Raw genomic sequence first — 18157 nt, forward strand, 5'->3', positions numbered from 1 at the left:
ACATTTAACTTGAAGGCCCTTAAAGATGAAGTGAAGCCAACCATGTAACAAGCAAGGGAACAGTATTTCAGGCCGAGGGAACAATATTGCAAAGTACTGAGTCAGGAAAGAGCTCGGTGTGATTAAGGATCTGGAAAGAGACCAGTGTATCTGGATCAGAGAAGGTGAGGGAGCCATGCATGCGATGTGGTCAAGAGCAGAGGCCAAGGCCAGGAAAAGCAGATTCTGATAGCTCAGAGAAAAGAGTTTCAATTTTCCTATAAATGTGTTGAGAGCACACTGAAGCCACAGTCTCCAATTTAGTAGCTACTGGCTACATACACCTATTTCAATTTTAGTAAGTTTAAGTTAAATTAAGTTAAAATTTCAATTCCTCCATCTTTCTCTCTCTCTCTCTCTCTCTCTCTCTCTCTCTCTCACACACACACACACACACACACACACACACTCCAAGTGTTCGTGTGGCTAGTGTCTTCCACATTGATAGGTGCAGACATGGAATATTCTCATCATTGTAGAAAGTTCTATTGGGCAGTGCTGCAAAGGGGTCTAGGCTGGAGAATTACATTAATTTTTTTAAAGATTACTCTGGCTACTGTGTAGATAATCAGTTACAGAGAGAGACAAGAGAGTGAGGCAGGGAGATCTGTTAGGAGGCTACTACCATAGGCAGGACAGGAGGTCAGCAATCTGGGCTGAGTTCCCCTGGGAAACTTCTCTCTGTTCCAAATGGAACTCACTCTTGCACTTGTGCCTACACATCTGAGGTAGCTGAAATGTTTCTCCACGTGCTCTTTCATCCTCCAGGACACCAGCTTAAGCTAATACATGGTGAAAATGTCCCAGCCTCAAGAGGAGGTGCACAGGGGCTTGTCAAGCCTCTGCTCATATCACTTGCTAATGTCCCATCGGTCAAAACAAGTCACCTGACTAAGCTCAGAGTCATTGTGCACTGAGAGGAATGGGTCATTGGCGCCAATGCTGTATCAATCTACCCACTCACATCTGCCTCAGAAATTGCTTCATTTTCAGATACTTCCAACTGTCAGAGAGTGAAAATTTGTCTTCTGAGTAGAAATCCAAGGATCTACTCCCATAGGATAGTGGGCAGGAGCATTCCATGACTCTTGGATGTTTGACTTTGTCAGTAGTCAAGGTGCAGTTGGCTTTGTCCCCTGAAGCCTTCTGTAGGCTGAAAGGGTTGAGATCTGTTCACCCTTTAGCTCCCAGCTACCTCCTCAGTTCTGATTCTACCTCTCACAGAAGCCTCTCTGGCAATCTAATGCGCCACCGTGTGACTGTGTCAATCCATTATTTTAGTCCTCTGTGAAGTTAAGCAAACTTATCATCATCCCCACCAGCTTCCTGTAGCCAGTATTCAATGTCCCTCAGTTTTCCTACCTCTTAAGTCAATTCCCAGACACTAAGACTCAGCATTTGGGTTTCTCAGCTGTGTGTCCCCAGATCTCTCCTTCCCTCTGCTGCTTAATTTGATCCCCTTAATAGCAAGCATTTATAAGTGTCAGGCACTGTTCTAAATGTATTACAGGGGTTAATCATTCAATCCTCACAGTAACCCGATGAGATACCTACAATTACAAGCTCCATTTTACAGAGGAGACATGCAAGACATAGAGGAATCAAGTAATTTGCCAAAGATCACACAGCTGGAAAATGGAGGAGCTGGGATTCACACCAGGCAGAGTAGTGTCGGAGTCTCCCTCTGCACCACTCCTCCTTACTGCCCCTCCAGATGTGATGGGATCAGCTAGAGACCATGGGCCAGCCCTCAGGTCCATCTGCAACAGTGCCCACGGGCCTCGTCACGAATGACTCCACTTCTTCCTGAGCTGGCAATCATGCTATAACCTTTCTTGTTTCAGGTGCAGTGGGAGTGCATCAATCCCAAGTACAAAGCCAAGAAGAAGAATTATAAGAACTCGGGCATTGTGATTTTGAATCAGTGCAAGGTATATACATAGCCCCTGTCTTCCAGGGGTATGAAGCTAGGGCTGTCTGGGAGGAAGGTCGTGTGGACAGAAGGAGAGAGTGTCAAAGAGATATGATCTTTTTAAAACAAAAATCAGAAAGTCAAGGTATTAATGGACATACATTGTAAGCATGGATGGTCTTGGAGCTGTGGTAGGCCAATGCCACCATACCCTCCACAAGGACAGTCCTGCCCCCAAAGATAGGAGAGTCCTGGTCTTCCCAGGGCAGCACCAGAGAGAGGTCCCCAGAGGGGGTCACCAACATTTCTAAAGCACCTATTCTGTGCCTATCCCAGCATTCGTTGCTTTATATGTGACACCTCCACCATGCCGAGAGGGTACCATGAAAATAAGACAGTGGGGGAAGATTAAAGGGCCTAAAAATTCCTCCCAGAGGGGCTCTAGCTTCGCAGAAAATCCCATCTGGGAATAATTTTGCTACTTGTTGAGTACTTACTATGTGAAAATAACTATAATACGTTCTGTTTACTCTTATCACAACCCTGAGATTTCTACTTTCAAATGAGATTGTGTAACCAGTTTGTCACACACATGGTAAGTTTAAGAGCTGAGATTTTAGTCTCCGTCTGTCTGACTCCATGACATAAGACTTACGTGCCATCCAGTTTCTCTCTGTATATATCAGGTTCCTTCACTCAGAGTTGGCCTTTCCTGGCTGCCAGGAGCTGCAGGAACTCATCCTTACATAACAAGAGAGTAAAGGAAAAGACTGATGGGTCTGGCTTAGGTCACATGCCCACCCCTTGAACCAATCACTGGAACTAGGAGATAATGCTTATGATTGGCCATCTGGGGGTCACTGTTTTAATAATGGCTTTTTTTCTGTATTTTATGATGCTTTGATATCTTGGGGCCTTGCATACTGGGGAGGAACTGCCCCTCCCAGAGTTACCTAATTCCTAAAGGTAGCAATCAACTTGCCTGTGAGCCTGTCTTTGACATGCAAACCAATCCATCCAGAGCCTATACCCCCAGCCTCCCGCTTTCCTGAACTCTCACACACCAAGACAATATTCCGCCTGCCCTGTATCACCCCAGAGCCAGGTTTCAGATAATTAGAGACCATCCCTATCACCCAGAGCCTCGTAAGTTACTCAAACTATTGAATCCTAAACCTGCTTAACTTCTTACCTTGCTTCATGCATTCCTTCCCACAAAAACCATGATAAAGATTTTTGCCTGTGCTTTCCCCTCATTCCTCTTGCCTCCTGACTGACCCTAGTGCTTCCCCGTGTGGCCCCCTTGTGTGGCAGGACATTCCTCCTGTCCCTTGGGGAGCTGTGAGTAATAAACTCTTCTTTCAAAGGCAGTTGTCTCTGGTCATCTTACCTACCTGTACAGACCAAATCCTGGTACATTCAGAATAGACCTGTGACCATCCCTGTGCCCATAGCAGCAGGAGAAAAGAAGATCCAGATGAGCCAGTTCAACTATCCATCTCTGTAAGGTGATTGTGCACATATCTGTTTTGATCTAAGAGTTCAGCACTCAAAGGCCATGGTGATCGAACTCATTTATTTGGTGTACAGACAGTAGTAGGGTATCCCAACTATCAGGCAAAGCATCGCCATAAGGAAGCCAGGAGCAGGTACTATTCAGGGAGCCCAGTAAATATCAGCCCTGAGACAAGTCTGCCAATAGATGTGTGCCACCTGGAGGTGGTGCCTGGAAACACTACCATGGGGTTTTATGGGTCAGTCTCTGAGAAGCTGCCCTGAGCGTCAGATGGAGTCTGAGAAGTGAGGGTCAAAAATCAGCTAGTAGTTGTCCTGGTAAAAGGATCCAGATTGTGAGCTCAGTGGCTGCAGGTACCATGCCTATTTCTCACATCCCTGTATCCCTAGCATCCAGTGCATGGTGGGGGCTTAATAAATCCTTGTTAAATAAATAAGTAGATGAATGTCACCAAGACTCAAGCATCAGAATCATAATGAAGCAGAAATTAAGACTAGAAATCAGTAAGGTGTGTGAGAACACAGATGCCAGGGGTTGGGAAAAAAGCAGGGACCCTGCTGACTTCCAGCCTAGAGGTTGAAAGGATGAACTGTGCTGTCAAGACCGCCACCATTTGAGTTCCACCTCCATCATCTTAGCCTCAGTTTCCTCTTCTATAAAATGGGCACAATAATAACAATAGCATCACCTTCACAGGCTTGTTCTAAGAATTAAATGAGGTAATGTATGTCAAGTGCTTGGCGTACAGTAAGTTCTCAATAAATGTTAATACTTGTTGCTCATGGCATGGGAGGAATCTCACTAGCTGGCAGCTGGCAGTAAAGACCTTCTCAGGTAATTGTGATCTTGAAGCTGCCCATCTTGATTACTGTGGTGTTAGGAATGTTACCAGAACTGGGACTTAGACACGGGCAGCGAGACTGAAGCCAAGTGTGAGACTTCATTCATTTCAAACCAGTGGTGACCCTTGAAAACACAGTATTAGTCTCACCCCAGAGGCAGAGGCTGATTAAAATCATGTGTAAACCAAAAGAGAGGGTAGCAAGGGATGGATGGCTGCAGCCCTCACAGGCCCATCTAAATTCAGCATTGCTTTCTTTCTTTCCTTTCATGGAACAAAATCAGCTGACCCATCTTTTTCCCACAGATCTTTCTCTGCTTTTTCCTCTACGTCAGCATAACCCCAAAGTGTAGGCCTCTAATCTATAGGTATACAGATCATACTGTTCCTAATACAGTTTCCTCTCCTCCTCCCATGCAGATCCACAAGATGCATTCTTTCTTGGACTACATCATGGGTGGCTGCCAAATCCAGTTTACAGTGAGTTGTTTCCATATTTGTCCTTATTCAGGAGTAAGGTTGGGGAGTGGTGCTGGGTGTGGGGCACAAGGAGATAAAAGTCTGTTAAGACCCTGGGTCAGCTTTGCTCACATCTCACCGCTGAAATATCATACAGTAACATGTTTTTACAAGGAGGTCATAATTCTGTTTTCCTCAGTGAGTATGGTTTTCAGCGTCATGTCAGGAAATTCCTGCCATTCAACCTCAAGTGGTTCGGGCAACCAGCCTAATGCTTTCCGTTCTTTCCATGACTACATGAGGCAGGAGGCAGTGGGTGGGTTGCCAGGTCCCATCACTGTGTGAAAAGGTTGGGAAGGAAGTGAGCCGCGCTTGCGCATCCCACTGGACAACTGCAGACGTCTTGGTCGTGTTCGTGTGGCCAGACCACGAGCATCCATGTCATGTCCAGTGGTCAGTGCCAAGAGTAAGCCATCCAAATGGTTCATCAGTCAATGAGAAAGAGAATTCCAAAAGATTGGAGAACCAGTCTTGCAAGGTTGAAAACTAGAATGAGTGAGTGGATTGAGGATCACCTCCTACATGGAATCTGTGAGCCCATGGGATTTGCACACTCCTAATACAGATTGGAGGGTCGGGGTGGACTGAGTCTTTTTTAAGTGCCTGGGTGGGCCAAGATTGTGAGTCCATCTGCCCTGGAACAATTTGCTTTCAGTGGCTTCATATTCAAAATCCTACTAAGTTTAGGCAGACATGACCTGCAGAAAGAGAATACCCAGATGACAAGGAATAGATCTGCTAAAACCTATGGGAAATCAACGTGGATGTAAACAAGAGGAAACCAATTTGTGCAGCATTTGTTCCTCATCTTACAAAAGTGTACTCGTGAAACTCAGCCCTGTTTAGCTCCCTAGACAGGCTCAGTCATGTGAGGAAGGCAAGGAAATTGGTTTGAGCCCAAGAAAGTAGACAGGAGCAATATATTCCTGAGACTAGGGATAGTGGTACCCAAAGGACTAGAAGGGGGTTCCCCGAGGGGTTGATATAAGGCATCTCCCTAGATAGAGGCTTATCCTCTGCTATAACCTCAGAGGGGTCTACCTATGTCCTGCCCAAGCTCAGGCCATTGTTCATTTGCCCCTGAATACTTACAGGAGTTAATTATAGATTTTGGTCATTTCTTTGAAGTCTAAGTTTCTCTAAAGACACACCCACACAGCACCCACCCCTTCCCCCCCTCCCCACCCCCCCGCCATATACACACTGGCACGTTTAGAAGGTAGCAAATATGTGCATTGTGGGCACACACCCCTGCCTCCAGCTGTCCTGGGCAAATGGAGGTGGAGGAGTCAGCAGTGTCACAGAGGAGATGGTGTCCCATGATCTTAGGCAAAGGAATGATGCAGAAAACTATTTATAGATTCTTCAAGGGAAAGCTCTATCAATTTGGGTCTGTTTTAGATTCTATAGATCCCATGCTTTTGAACAGCTCTTTATTCAACCTTCAGGGGCTTGCTTTGCCCTTGGAGTTGGGCTACAAAGAATTGGCCCCAGGGAAAACTGAAGTTTGACCCCAGAATATTTCCAGCTCTACACCCTGACTCATGAAGGGGAGGGGAGGGGAGATCGTGTGGCCCACCTGACAGGAGGATTGCTCTCCTGGCTTTGTTTTCCCCTCCTTCTCACTTTTGCTGATGCTCCCAGCTGGAAGGGACCACCTCAGTGGGGAGCTGATGCTCCCAGCTGGAAGTGGTACCACCTTCCCAGCCCCGGCTTCTCAGCCATCCAGGGTCCACGGATCGACCTGCGGGAGATCTGGAGTGAGTCTGGAACAAGGCATGTGAACAGGGGGAGCATGTGCAGATAAATGCCGAGGAGACCAGACCATCAGCAGTGCCTGCAACAAAGCCCTTCCTCCTGGAGGGCTCCAGGCCGAGGACGCAGGAGAAGGTTGCTAGGTGTTCTATTTTGAGCTTTCTATTAAAGAAAACATAGCAGCCACCTCATTGTCATTTTCCTCTAAAATTAAGTCAGCTTTCCCATTATTAATTTCTTATTACTCAAGCAGTGCTATCTAATGTAAATGGCAAGCTGTAATACAAACTATTAATAACAATTAACATGTCTTAATAAATTTGGTATTTATTATATGCCCAATCATTTTATTGAGGCCATCTGGAAAAATGAAGGGAATGTGGCAGAGGGATGAGAAATGAGAAGAGGGCTTCCTGGCATAGAGACAGGCAGAGCAGGGGGAGGGAGGAACGAGGTTCTGTTGCAGTCACCCCACCCCTGAGCTCTCCAGAGTTGAAATCTCCCACTGGCACAGAGGATGGCCCAAGATTCCTAAGCAGGCCCCAGAGCTTCAGCCAGGATGAGCCTCCGTCTCCCTGGAGACAGACCTTCAGGAGCCAGCAGTGGAATACAGTTCTGCATGTTTCCTCCCCTCCTCATGCTTCTCGGCCCTGCCCCTGTGCCCAGGAGGCCTTCCTCTTCGGGTGCATCAGCCGGGCTCTCCTGCTCATGGATTTTGGTTGGATTTGACCAATGGTAGGCAGCAGCCAGAGGTCAAACAATAGGAGGAGAATGAAGTTGGGGCACTTCTTCCCCACTCTCTACCCACCAGGTTGCTGTTTGGCAGTGACCACATTCCTCTACAGAAGGACACAGTTCCCTTCAGGTGTCCTGCCCTGCAAACACTACTCTTACTCGGTTCTACTAACTGCCCCTCTTGACCCTTTCTACTCAGCCTCCCTTAACATTTTAGAACTGTCCTTTTATTAAATTCTTCTCAATCATCCCTTTTGAGTGGACCATTTGCTTCCTGTCAAGACTCAGCCCAATACACACTACAAACAGTGGTGAGAAGAAAGCTTTTGCACCTTCCACTGATGCCTGGAGCTCCTGGTTCCACCTTAAGAATATCAAGAGCAGAGCACCTTTCCCTTCAGGTAGTAGGCTGATATAAGTTGCTCAGAATACTTCTGTTGAATGGTAGTGGATCAAAGCCTAAATCTTCAAGAAGAGATAAGGTTTAGGGAAAAGAAGAAATTGGATAAATAAATGTGATACTATGTTTTTGCTTTAAAAAGCACCCCTGTGAACTTAAATATTTATGCATCCATATATTCTAATGATAAATACTGAAACCTTACTTGGGTTAATGTGAATATGCAGGATATATTTAGGGATTGTTGGGGAAATGGTTTAGATTGAGAATTTGAAGGGCCTTGAATTTTGAGGTCATTAGGTCGATGTGGGAATGTTCAGAAGACTCTTGGGCAGGACTCGGGAGCAATCAGGCACATGCTTTAGGGAAGTAAATCTGGGAGGTCTTCATGAAAGGGACTCTGAAAGAAGACATTAAAACCCACTGTAGCCGTCCTGGTGATGGGTAGTAAGAGGTAACTAGAGGGGCAGCAGCAGGAAGGGGCACTGTGGAAAGAGAGTCTACTAGCCTTGACTTATGATACAGGAGGAGACAAAAGGCACAGGAGAATGATGAGTCCAGGGTGACTCAAATCTTTTATGCCTGAAGACAAAGCATGGCAGTCCCATTCACAGAAGTATGGAAATCAAGAGGAGCTGCCAGACAACAAGATGAACTTCCTCATGGATGCGGTGGAAGTATTTTCAGGTATCCCAGTGGAGATAGCGTTTATAAGTATGGACCTCAGTTTCAGGAGAGAGGTGGAAACTGCACATACATGCGTCTGGAGGAGATGGCTAAAGAGAAAAATACAGAAAGACTGGGGGCCTGGTGACAGAATATTGTGGAAAGTCTGCATTTGTCAGCAGGGGAGAGAGGGGCAAACAGTAAAGAGATGCCAGAGGGGGAGGTCCCAGAGGAGGCAGTTACTCAGATGATCAGGAGGAAGTGTTGCAGGATCAGGGGTAATAATCTTATATGCTAAAGAGAAGATAGAAGGTGAAGAATGAAAAATGGTGACTGGGCCATGTGATGAGTAGGCACAAATCATCTTCAGAAGAGCAACTTCAGCAGAATGAGGCCGGAGACCCAGGAGGTGGGGTGTAACATACGGTGAGGAGGTGAACACAGTGGGTGTAACTACTCGTTCAAGAAGGCCGACAGTGAAGGGAAGGCAAGAGGTGGAAAGGAGAGTGGCAACCTGAGGATGAGAAGAGGGGAGTTTTAGGCTATGAAACAAGCAGAGAAGGCCCCAGGGAGGGAAGGACATAAAGGATGCTAAAAAAGCCCCAGTCGATGATTCTTCCTCTTTTTTTGTCACATGGACCATTTGAAATCTGATACAAGATCTATATCCTCTCACGGGAAAGTGCACACACCCAATTCTGCACACCATTTCAGGATGTCAAGGGCACCCCTGAGGACAACCTTTGTTCCTTGTGTGAATCTTTGAGTCGTAAGGACTCCGGAGCAACAGTCGTGTTGTGGTCTTGGAGGACCTGAGCAGAGGTGAAGCAGAGACTTGAGGGAGAGAGATTGGGTTCCATGTGTTTGGCACATGGCACAGCAGCTAAAAGGAAAACCAGATACCAGACTTTCATATACAAAATACACACACAGACAACATAGATGAGGCTGACTCCATAAGATATTTGAAGAGAAAATGATAGAAGAATTCAATGTTTCTTTTGAAAGTTATTGCCTTTCCAGATGCAAAAAAATGTTCATTGTAAAATGAATTTTCACAGAAACAGGTTGTAAGCAACACAAATGTCCAACAATAAGGTAATAGCTATATAAATCGCAGTTTCTCATTTAGGTGGACTATGATAAAGCCATTTTAAGTGGTAATTATAATGATTGGTAATAACATGAGAATATGTTTATGTCATAGTGTTAAGTGAAGAAAAAAAGAACATAAAGCAAAGCTACCCTATGATTACAACTATGTTAAATGTTTATATATAATTATATTGTATGTTTTATAAATAAATTTTAAAAATATTTTGGATATATATATTGTATATAACTAAAAAGAAAAAATATGACTTACCAGACTAGTAGAATCCTGAGTGGTCATTTTTTTCTTATTATATTCAGTTGGCCCTTTTTATTATTTGTAATTTTTTTAAAATTAAAGAGGGTATTGGGCTTCCCTGGTGGCGCAGTGGTTGGGAATCTGCCTGCCAATGCAGGGGACACGGGTTCGAGCCCTGGTCCGGGAAGATCCCACATGCCGCGGAGCAACTGGGCCCGTGCGCCACAACTACTGAGTCTACGCTCTAGAGCCTGCAAGTCACAGCTGCTGAGCCTGGGTGCCACAACTGCTGAAGCCCGCATGCCTGGAGCCCGTGCTCTGCAGCAAGAGAGGCCACCGCAATGAGAAGCCCACACACCACAAGGAAGAGTAGCCCCTGCTCGCGGCAACTAGAGAAAGCCCACGCGCACCAACAAAGACTAAACACAGCCAAAAGTAAATAAATAACTTTTTAAAAAAATTAAAGAGGGTATTGCTTTCCTTTATCTCTGATTGTATAGTCTACATTTTAATAATATAATATGATATAATATAATAAGCTGAATGTGGCTTCTCCCAGATTAACCTTGAAGCCTAAGAAAAGAGCACCTCTTAAAGGTCCTCTCATGTCATCTTTTCTGACCCTAACACACTTGAGACATCCTATGCCCAAGCTGTGTCTCAGTTTAAGTTTTAAATCCTGATTTTATATCCCAGACTAAACACTGACGGATTCTGGTGTAGAACCCTGAGAAATGAGGATGAGTCCTGGGATGAAGAAGAGAATGCTTTGCACTTTCCAGGAAATGAACCAAGCGACCTCTGGGGTTTTTCCCATCTGGCCGAGGTTCTTATTTCTTTGCCTGCTATAGGGTTTTGAGGAAACAGAAAAGCACAATAATTAAACCTATTATTTAAGAAATAGTCCAGACTAAAGAGTATCTCCACCTATAGGTCCAAATTGTATACAAGTCTAAAAAACAAACAAACAAAAAAAGCTGCCCTATAGTAGGTGATATCACAAACGTTGCAGAGAGATTGGGCAGCTAACCAGAGATGGGTTCACAGCAGCTTTCCCCAGAAAACATCTGGGAGGTTCTCAAAGGGCGCATTTTTTCACCGGCAGGGAAGGGATATGAGGCCAGGGCTCGTTTCAGGTAAGAAGCTAAAAATGTCCAAGGAAGGATACTCATCTTTAGCGTCCAGCCTTTTCTGGAAGCAGTTCCCCACATGGGGACTTGGCAGCATGGAGGAAGCAAGCATTTTGCTTTCTTACTTTACAAAGTTTTGCAAAACTGCTCATGGCTCTGCTTAATGAAGAGTGAGACCTCCTGGGCAGAAGGGGAAACAAAGGAGGCCTGTTCCTGGGCTGCCCGCTGGGAAGATGGGAGAGCACATCGGAACTGCAGGCTTTCCTGAATGCTTCATAGCAGAAGATGAAAACGGCAGCTCTGCAAGCCCGCCACATTAAGGAAGCCAGGAGCCGGGAGCCTCCTCCGCAAACTGGCATTTTTCGGTCATTTTCTTGCTTTTATTTCTCAACTTAATCCCATCTTTCACAGCCTCCCTGTTGCTTTTTAAAATAAACCTAACCTTTCTCTCTGTTCTCTTTGCACTCATGCTAACTTAAAGAACGCAGAGAATTCTTGGTAGAAGGCCACCTCCTGAAGACAGAGATTTTATCTCCAGCCTCATCAAGGAGACCAGAAACCATCAGCTGCCAGGAAAGAGAAAAAATCTTTTAGCTGCCTTGTACCTGAGACTGTCCATTTACTGTCTAGTCAAATGATAAAATATTTTTATGAGCAGTGGGAATTACAGAAAGTAGTAGGTGATAAAGGTCATTGGTTTATTTCCTTTTTCATCAGGTAATTTTTAAGTTCACACCCTTCCCCAAAGTTACATCAGCATCTTCTGAGCTGGAATAGCCTCTGGGGTTGTCACAAACATGGGGGCCATCCCCATGGGAAGAGTGGAAACCCTAGAGGGCTGCCTGCAGAAAAAAAGCAGTTTCCATTGGGCATGTTTGTATGTCCCTACAGGACCACCAGGAACAGGCAGCACAATACTGCCTTCTAACCTTGAACTTCAGGTTGTCCCACTACATAATCTCCTCCATCCCCAAGGAGATCTGGCTGCTCCCTTTCCCTAACTGGCATCCAACTTCACAATCAGTCACCGAATCCTATTTGTTTTCTATGCTTAATATCTTCAATCACAATCCTCTTCTCACCACCATCTCTGCCCCACCCTAGTTTGTTAAGCGTAAGGGAATTATTCCAAGCCTGAGGATGAAGAGTTGATAGAAATGAAAAGATATACCAGCACTGGGACCAGAGTGAAGAAAGAGAGGCACCTAGGATGCAAAATTTAAGGAGGCATCACTCTTGGATCAGGCAAGTGTAGGGTCAGCTCAGATGAGTGCCTTCCTGAGTCACCTCTCTTACTTTACCCTAATCCCAGCCCTATGATTTTTTTTTAAATTTTAGTATAGATTGTTGCCAAAATTTGTTAAGCTCATCCAGATGTTACATTCACTTCTCCCCATACCACAGGTACTCATCCAGGTGATACACCTGGGCTCAGATGCTGCCACTTGGTGCCTGCATGCTTGGACTATCTTGCCTATGCCTGGGAAGACAAGATGTTCAATTATGTAGCTTGAGTTGCCATTTTCCTTTATGGAGGTTTTTCCCTCTGTTCTTTATATTATCTGATTTCGTTCTCTTGTTTTACATCAAGACACCAGCATATTTTTTGTCATCACAGGATACCCTTGACAATCAGGTAATCAACACATGGTACAGGTTGCCAGTTGCAGTGTTAAGAAACACTGGTAGATTGGGATGCTCCGTGAAGAGGGGAATCATAAACACAAGTGAGGGGAGCCACAGGTACTCATTATTAATAATAAAATATCAAACCTGCCAGTGATTTGCAATACTTGCAATGATATTAATAAATCAGAGCAGAATCAAGGTTGTCTCCATAATAACATCCTTGCATCCTCTAGAATTTTCTACAGCTCTAAAGTGCTTTCCTCAGTGGAAGAGAAAGAGGTGGCTTTACTTCTAGCCTTCCCAGCACTATTTTTACCTTGTAAACACTATGTACACATGTGAGGTGTCATGATCTCTTAAGTGTGTCTCATCAGAACAAAAAGGCAGAGAATGGTGGGTCTGTGTTGGAGCTTAGTACATCCAAGAGTCCCTGAGATGTTTGATTTCTCCAAACACTGTCTCTCAGGTACCTCTCGAGTGTCCTCCTTGGAGTTTTCCAGGGATTGTCTGCATGTATCTGGACCTCTGTCTGGTTGGGGCCCCATGGGTGAGACCTGGAATGCTTTATACCTCCTTCTCGTTCACAAAATGCATGTAGGCTCCCCAGCACCACTCCTGCCGCCTCAACTAGCTTTTCACCACAGTTCATGTTGTCTTCCTCTCTTTTCTTCAGTGGCTTGGCTTTCACCTTCAGGATGAAATCTATCTCAGAAGATACTGGATTTCACTGGTCCTTTTAGGTCACCCCCAGTCGTCCTCAGTAACCCATTCTCCCACTGTTTCAGTTTTTTTTTCTTTTTAAATGTTTTTTTTTCTTTTAATGTTTTTAGTGAAGTGTAGTTGATTTGCAATGTTGTATTAATTTTTGCTGCATAACAAAGTGATTCAGTTATACATATACATACTTTCTTTTTCACATTTTTTTCCATTATGGTTTATCATAGGATATTGAATATAGTTCCCTGTGCTCTACAGTAGGACCTTGTTGTTTATCCATTCTGTTTTTTTTTATTTTATTGAAGTATACTTGATTATACTGTATGATATCACTTATATGTGGAATCTAAAATACAATACAAATCAACATATCTGCAAAACAAAAACACTCACAGACATAGGTGGGGGGGTAAGGGAGGGGAGGAATGGGAGTCTGGGATTAGCAGAGGCAAACTATTATTATATATAGAATTCTATATTATATATAGAATATATATTATTATATATATTATATATAGAATGGATAAATAACAAGGTCCTACTGTATAACACAGAGAACTATATTTTCAATATCCTGTGACAAACCATAATGGAAAATATATGAAAAAATATATATATGTATAACTGAGTCACTTTGCTGTACAGAAGAAATTAACTCCCACTGTTCTTCATACACACACACGTGCACACACACACATATACACACACTTTAGTTGCTGTTTTCCTACCTTTTGCAGTTGCTTTGGTCATAAAGTGTTGTTCATTCAAGGTATTTCTTCTCTCTTAAATTACTGTAGTTGCCTCCTGGTTAATATCCCTACCTCCAGGCCAAACCTCCTCATCCTTCATAAGAATAAAACATGCCCACGAGATGTCTGGACATCCCAGTCACAGACTTACTCATTCTCTTGGGTATATAATGATATGATGAAGGAGCAGAGTCTTTGGAACCATATAGACTTGGGTTTAAACCCAGCTCCATCCCCTATGACTTTGTGACCTTCATCACCTTTGAGCATCAGATTCATCAATAAAAAGGAATAATAATCTCTACCTCCCAGAGTTTTTATGAGAATGAAATAACACAATGCCTGTAAAGCTGCCAGTGCAGGTGTCTGACACATAGTAGGGTTTCAACAGAGGTTACCTCTCCCTTCTTCCCTTTTTTGTCCAAAGTAAGGGCATCTAAGCATTGGGGGAATACTCATATGACCTTTTTTGAAACACTTAGTATTATATTAGTGTTTTATCAGTTTGTACTCCCTTATTGAAAACATCTGGAGGTTCTGAAAATAGAATTTGAATCCTGCTTAAATTTATTTTCAACATAGTCCTGTGGAGGGGTGAGGAAGAAAAGGGGAAAATTCAGTGATGAAAGAATAACTTTACAAAGGAACAAAAGAGAGGTTGTTAGTGAATTACTGTTAGTCAATGCTTTTTCTCTTCCAGTTACTTTGATTTGATTGCAGTCTTACAATATAAGATGAGGTGACATTTTTTTCCATCAGTGCTACTGAGTCTGGTCTTTCAGAAGCAGACACAGAGCACATAGCCCCTTTCCTCTGTCCTTCCAGAACTAGCATCCCACCTTAAATCCAATGAGATATTCCAGTGGTTTGTTATAATGGAATTTTGTCAAATGTTATGCAAATAGCATTTATCATTCACAAGATCATAAGAGAAAATAGAGCCTTTCTATCATCAGTCAGCCAGTGAATGGATTCTGTTGAGCTGGATGCACCATGAACATTCCTTTCTTTCCCTACAGCTCCTTTCATTTTAATCCCTCTCTCCCCACTCTCCACCTCCAAGATTAAGCATTTCTTTGGAGAGGTGTTTGCTGGGTTAACTTTCATTGAATTGGTGATGATAGTAGAAATCAGAAGAAATACACCTTCCCGTTTTAGCACCACCCTCAGGTTAAAGAATTTTGTTGTTGCTGTTGTTAAGAAGTGTCCTGTGTGGGACTTCCCTGGTTGTCCAGTGGTTAAGAATCCACCTTCCAATGCAGGGGATACAGGTTCCATCCCTGATGGGGAACTAAGATCCCACATGCCTCGGGGCAACCAAGCCTGCGCACCACAACTACTAGCTCATGCGTTCTGAAGCCCACACGCCACAACTAGAGAGAAGCCCGCGCACTGCAACGAAGACCCAACACAGCCAAAATTAAAAAAAAAAAAAATTGTCCTGTGAGTCAACTTTTATTTAGATGATGATGATGTAGGGGGTCAGAAAAAACTTAAGTTCAAAGATAATGCCCACTAGGTGGCCAGACAGAGGCTTCTCTTCTCTACTTGCCACTGACAATGCTGTAGACTTCAGGCGTCTTCTCTGTTGTGGGTGGGTTTTTACATGAATGAGCCTTACACAGAGCTGCTTCTGGCAGAAATTTTATTATAACCACTTCAGCATCTCTCTCTGCAGCTGGTCACTCATGAAAATAGCAGTGGCTTTGTTATACAGGCCACATCTTTAACACAGAATTTAGTTTTGAGGGAGTTTAGCTAGGTCTCAGAGATGGAATCGTCCTCCCCGGAGAGCACTAAGAACTCTTCTTAGTGAATTACAATATTCCACCCTTACCCTTGCTGCCTGGTGACATTGTGGATCAGATTCTGGGTTTTCTAACCTGGACGTCAATCTCAAGTTCTGTTTTGGACAAGGAGAAAAGAGGGCATAGGGGAGAGGGAGGTTGAAGACTATAGAAATGGCCTCAACCAAATTAATAACTAGTTTTTTTTACTGAAGTATAGTTGATTCACAATGTTCTGTTAATTTCTGCTGTACAGCAAAGTGACTCAGTTATACATATATATACATTATTTTTATATATTCTTTTCCATTATGATTTATCACAAGATATTGAATATAGTTCCCTGTGCTATACAGTAGAACCTTGTGGTTGATCCATCCTATATATGATAGTTTACATCTGCTAAACCCAAACTCCCACTCCATCCCTCCCCGACACCCCTTCACCCTTGGCAACCACAGGTCTGTTCTCTATGTCTGTGAGTCTGTTTCATAGATAAGTTCATTTGTGTCATATTTTAGATTCCACATGTAAGTGATATCCTATGGTATTTGTTTTTCTCTTTCTGACTTACTTCACTTAGTATGATCATCTCTAGTTGCATCCATGTTGCTGCAAATGGCATTATTTCATTCGTTTTTATGGCTGAATAGTATTCCATTGTATATATGTACCACATCTTCTTTATCCATTCATCTGCGGATGGACATTTAGGTTGTTTCCACGTCTTGGCTATGGTGAATAGTGCTGCTATGAACATAGGGGTGCATGTATCTTTTTAGAATAGAGTTTGTCTGGATATATGTCCAGGAGTGGGACTGCTAGGTCATATGGTAATTCAATTTTGAGTTTTTTGAGGAACCTCCATACTGTTTTCCATACTGGCTGCACCAATTTACATTCCCACCAACAGTGCAGGAGGGTTCCCTTTTCTCCACATCCTCTCCATTATTTGAATAACTAGTTTTTAAAGCTGGTGAATTTCTTCTCTAACTCTGCTTATTGGCAGGTGTGTAACATACTGCTTCCCCACACACACACACACACACCGGCTGTGTCTCTCTCAGGGCTAATCACAATTCCTATGAAATATGTTCATTTTAAATCAAATCCACCCATTTGCCTATCTTCTCTTCCAGGTAGCTATAGATTTCACGGCTTCGAATGGGGACCCCAGGAACAGCTGTTCCCTGCACTACATCCACCCCTACCAGCCCAATGAGTACCTGAAGGCCTTGGTAGCTGTGGGGGAGATTTGCCAAGACTATGACAGGTATGAGACTCCCCATCTCTGTGGGTTCCTGTGGCCCTTGCCTGACCCTGGGCCAAAGAATGGAAATGAAGTTATGCTGAGGCTCATGAGAGGACAGAATAAAGCTTTGTCCCAAATGTGTTATCCTCTCCACACCTAGAGAAACTGAGTTCATGCCAAGCCTACACTGACCACCAAAACAATCCTTTCTTAGCTTTCTTCTCTTACTTGGCTGGCAGGACCACTGGATAGCGATTTTGGTTTCCCTTTTGTAGTTTCAGTATGTGCCTTGCTACTCAAAGTTTGGTGCATGGACCAGCAGCAAAACGTCACCTAGGAACTTCATCAAGTCCCACTTGAGAATTTGAATCAGCATCTGCATTGTGACAAGATTCCCAGATGATTCATGTGCACTTTGGAGTTTGAGAAGCACTGGTTTATTAGACACTATTCTATCTGATCCTCACGTTAAACATTCTGTCATGGGTGTTGTTTAACAGAAGAGGAAAACTGTGCAGGGAGGTGAAGTGATCTGTGCTCTGCTCCACACCCAGATCCAGCTCATTCCACAGCGTAAGCTCGTAATAGTGGGGTTTCATGGACCTCAAAAGCTGTTGGTAACTTTAACAGAAGGTGTGTGTGTGCCCACTACAGTGTGTGTATGTGTTTGTAAGTCTGTATAGAAAACACGATTTTGAGATCAGATCAGTATTACATTTATTTTTACTTGATAATGAATATTGACCTTGCCCACCAAGAGAATTCCCTGTAAGAAGTGATTTACATAAATTACATTGAACTGAATTTATTCTGCCTTTCCAGTATTTCCAGATTGAGGTGAAGTTGTTCACATGTTTGATCAAGAAGGCTCTTTGAAGTAGAACCAGTGTAAATATAAATATGGGTAAATCTCACTTGACAGCCTGGTATGATTGTAATATAGGGCTAGTTAGTAATGAGCAGCAACTAATTGACCTATTAAACCAGAAAAATAAAGAAAGTGACTCTGTCCTCCGGTTTCAGGGAGATTTCATGGAATAGCCTGATTTCTGTTCTTTCTAGTCTCATAATTGGTTATAAACCATGATAACCTGATACACAGGCACCACAGGGAGTGACACAACCTAGTGACCAGAAAGTGCAGAGAAACCAAAGGGAC

General features: G+C 43.6%; 1 protein-coding gene across 1 annotated transcript in view; it reads left to right on the forward strand.

Annotated features, from left to right (window-relative positions):
* CPNE4 (copine 4) overlaps positions 1-18157 on the forward strand; it is a 575473-nt gene that overhangs the window by 534622 nt on the left and 22694 nt on the right. The window contains exons 9-11 of the mRNA XM_029214600.1: positions 1884-1970; positions 4729-4788; positions 16886-17019. Of these exons, the coding sequence (XP_029070433.1) occupies positions 1884-1970; positions 4729-4788; positions 16886-17019 (281 nt within the window). The remainder of the gene's footprint in view (positions 1-1883; positions 1971-4728; positions 4789-16885; positions 17020-18157) is intronic.

Source organism: Monodon monoceros, unplaced genomic scaffold (genome assembly GCF_005190385.1).
Source record: "Monodon monoceros isolate NGI ecotype Baffin Bay Population unplaced genomic scaffold, NGI_Narwhal_1 Super_Scaffold_11, whole genome shotgun sequence".
Taxonomy (NCBI): domain Eukaryota; kingdom Metazoa; phylum Chordata; class Mammalia; order Artiodactyla; family Monodontidae; genus Monodon; species Monodon monoceros.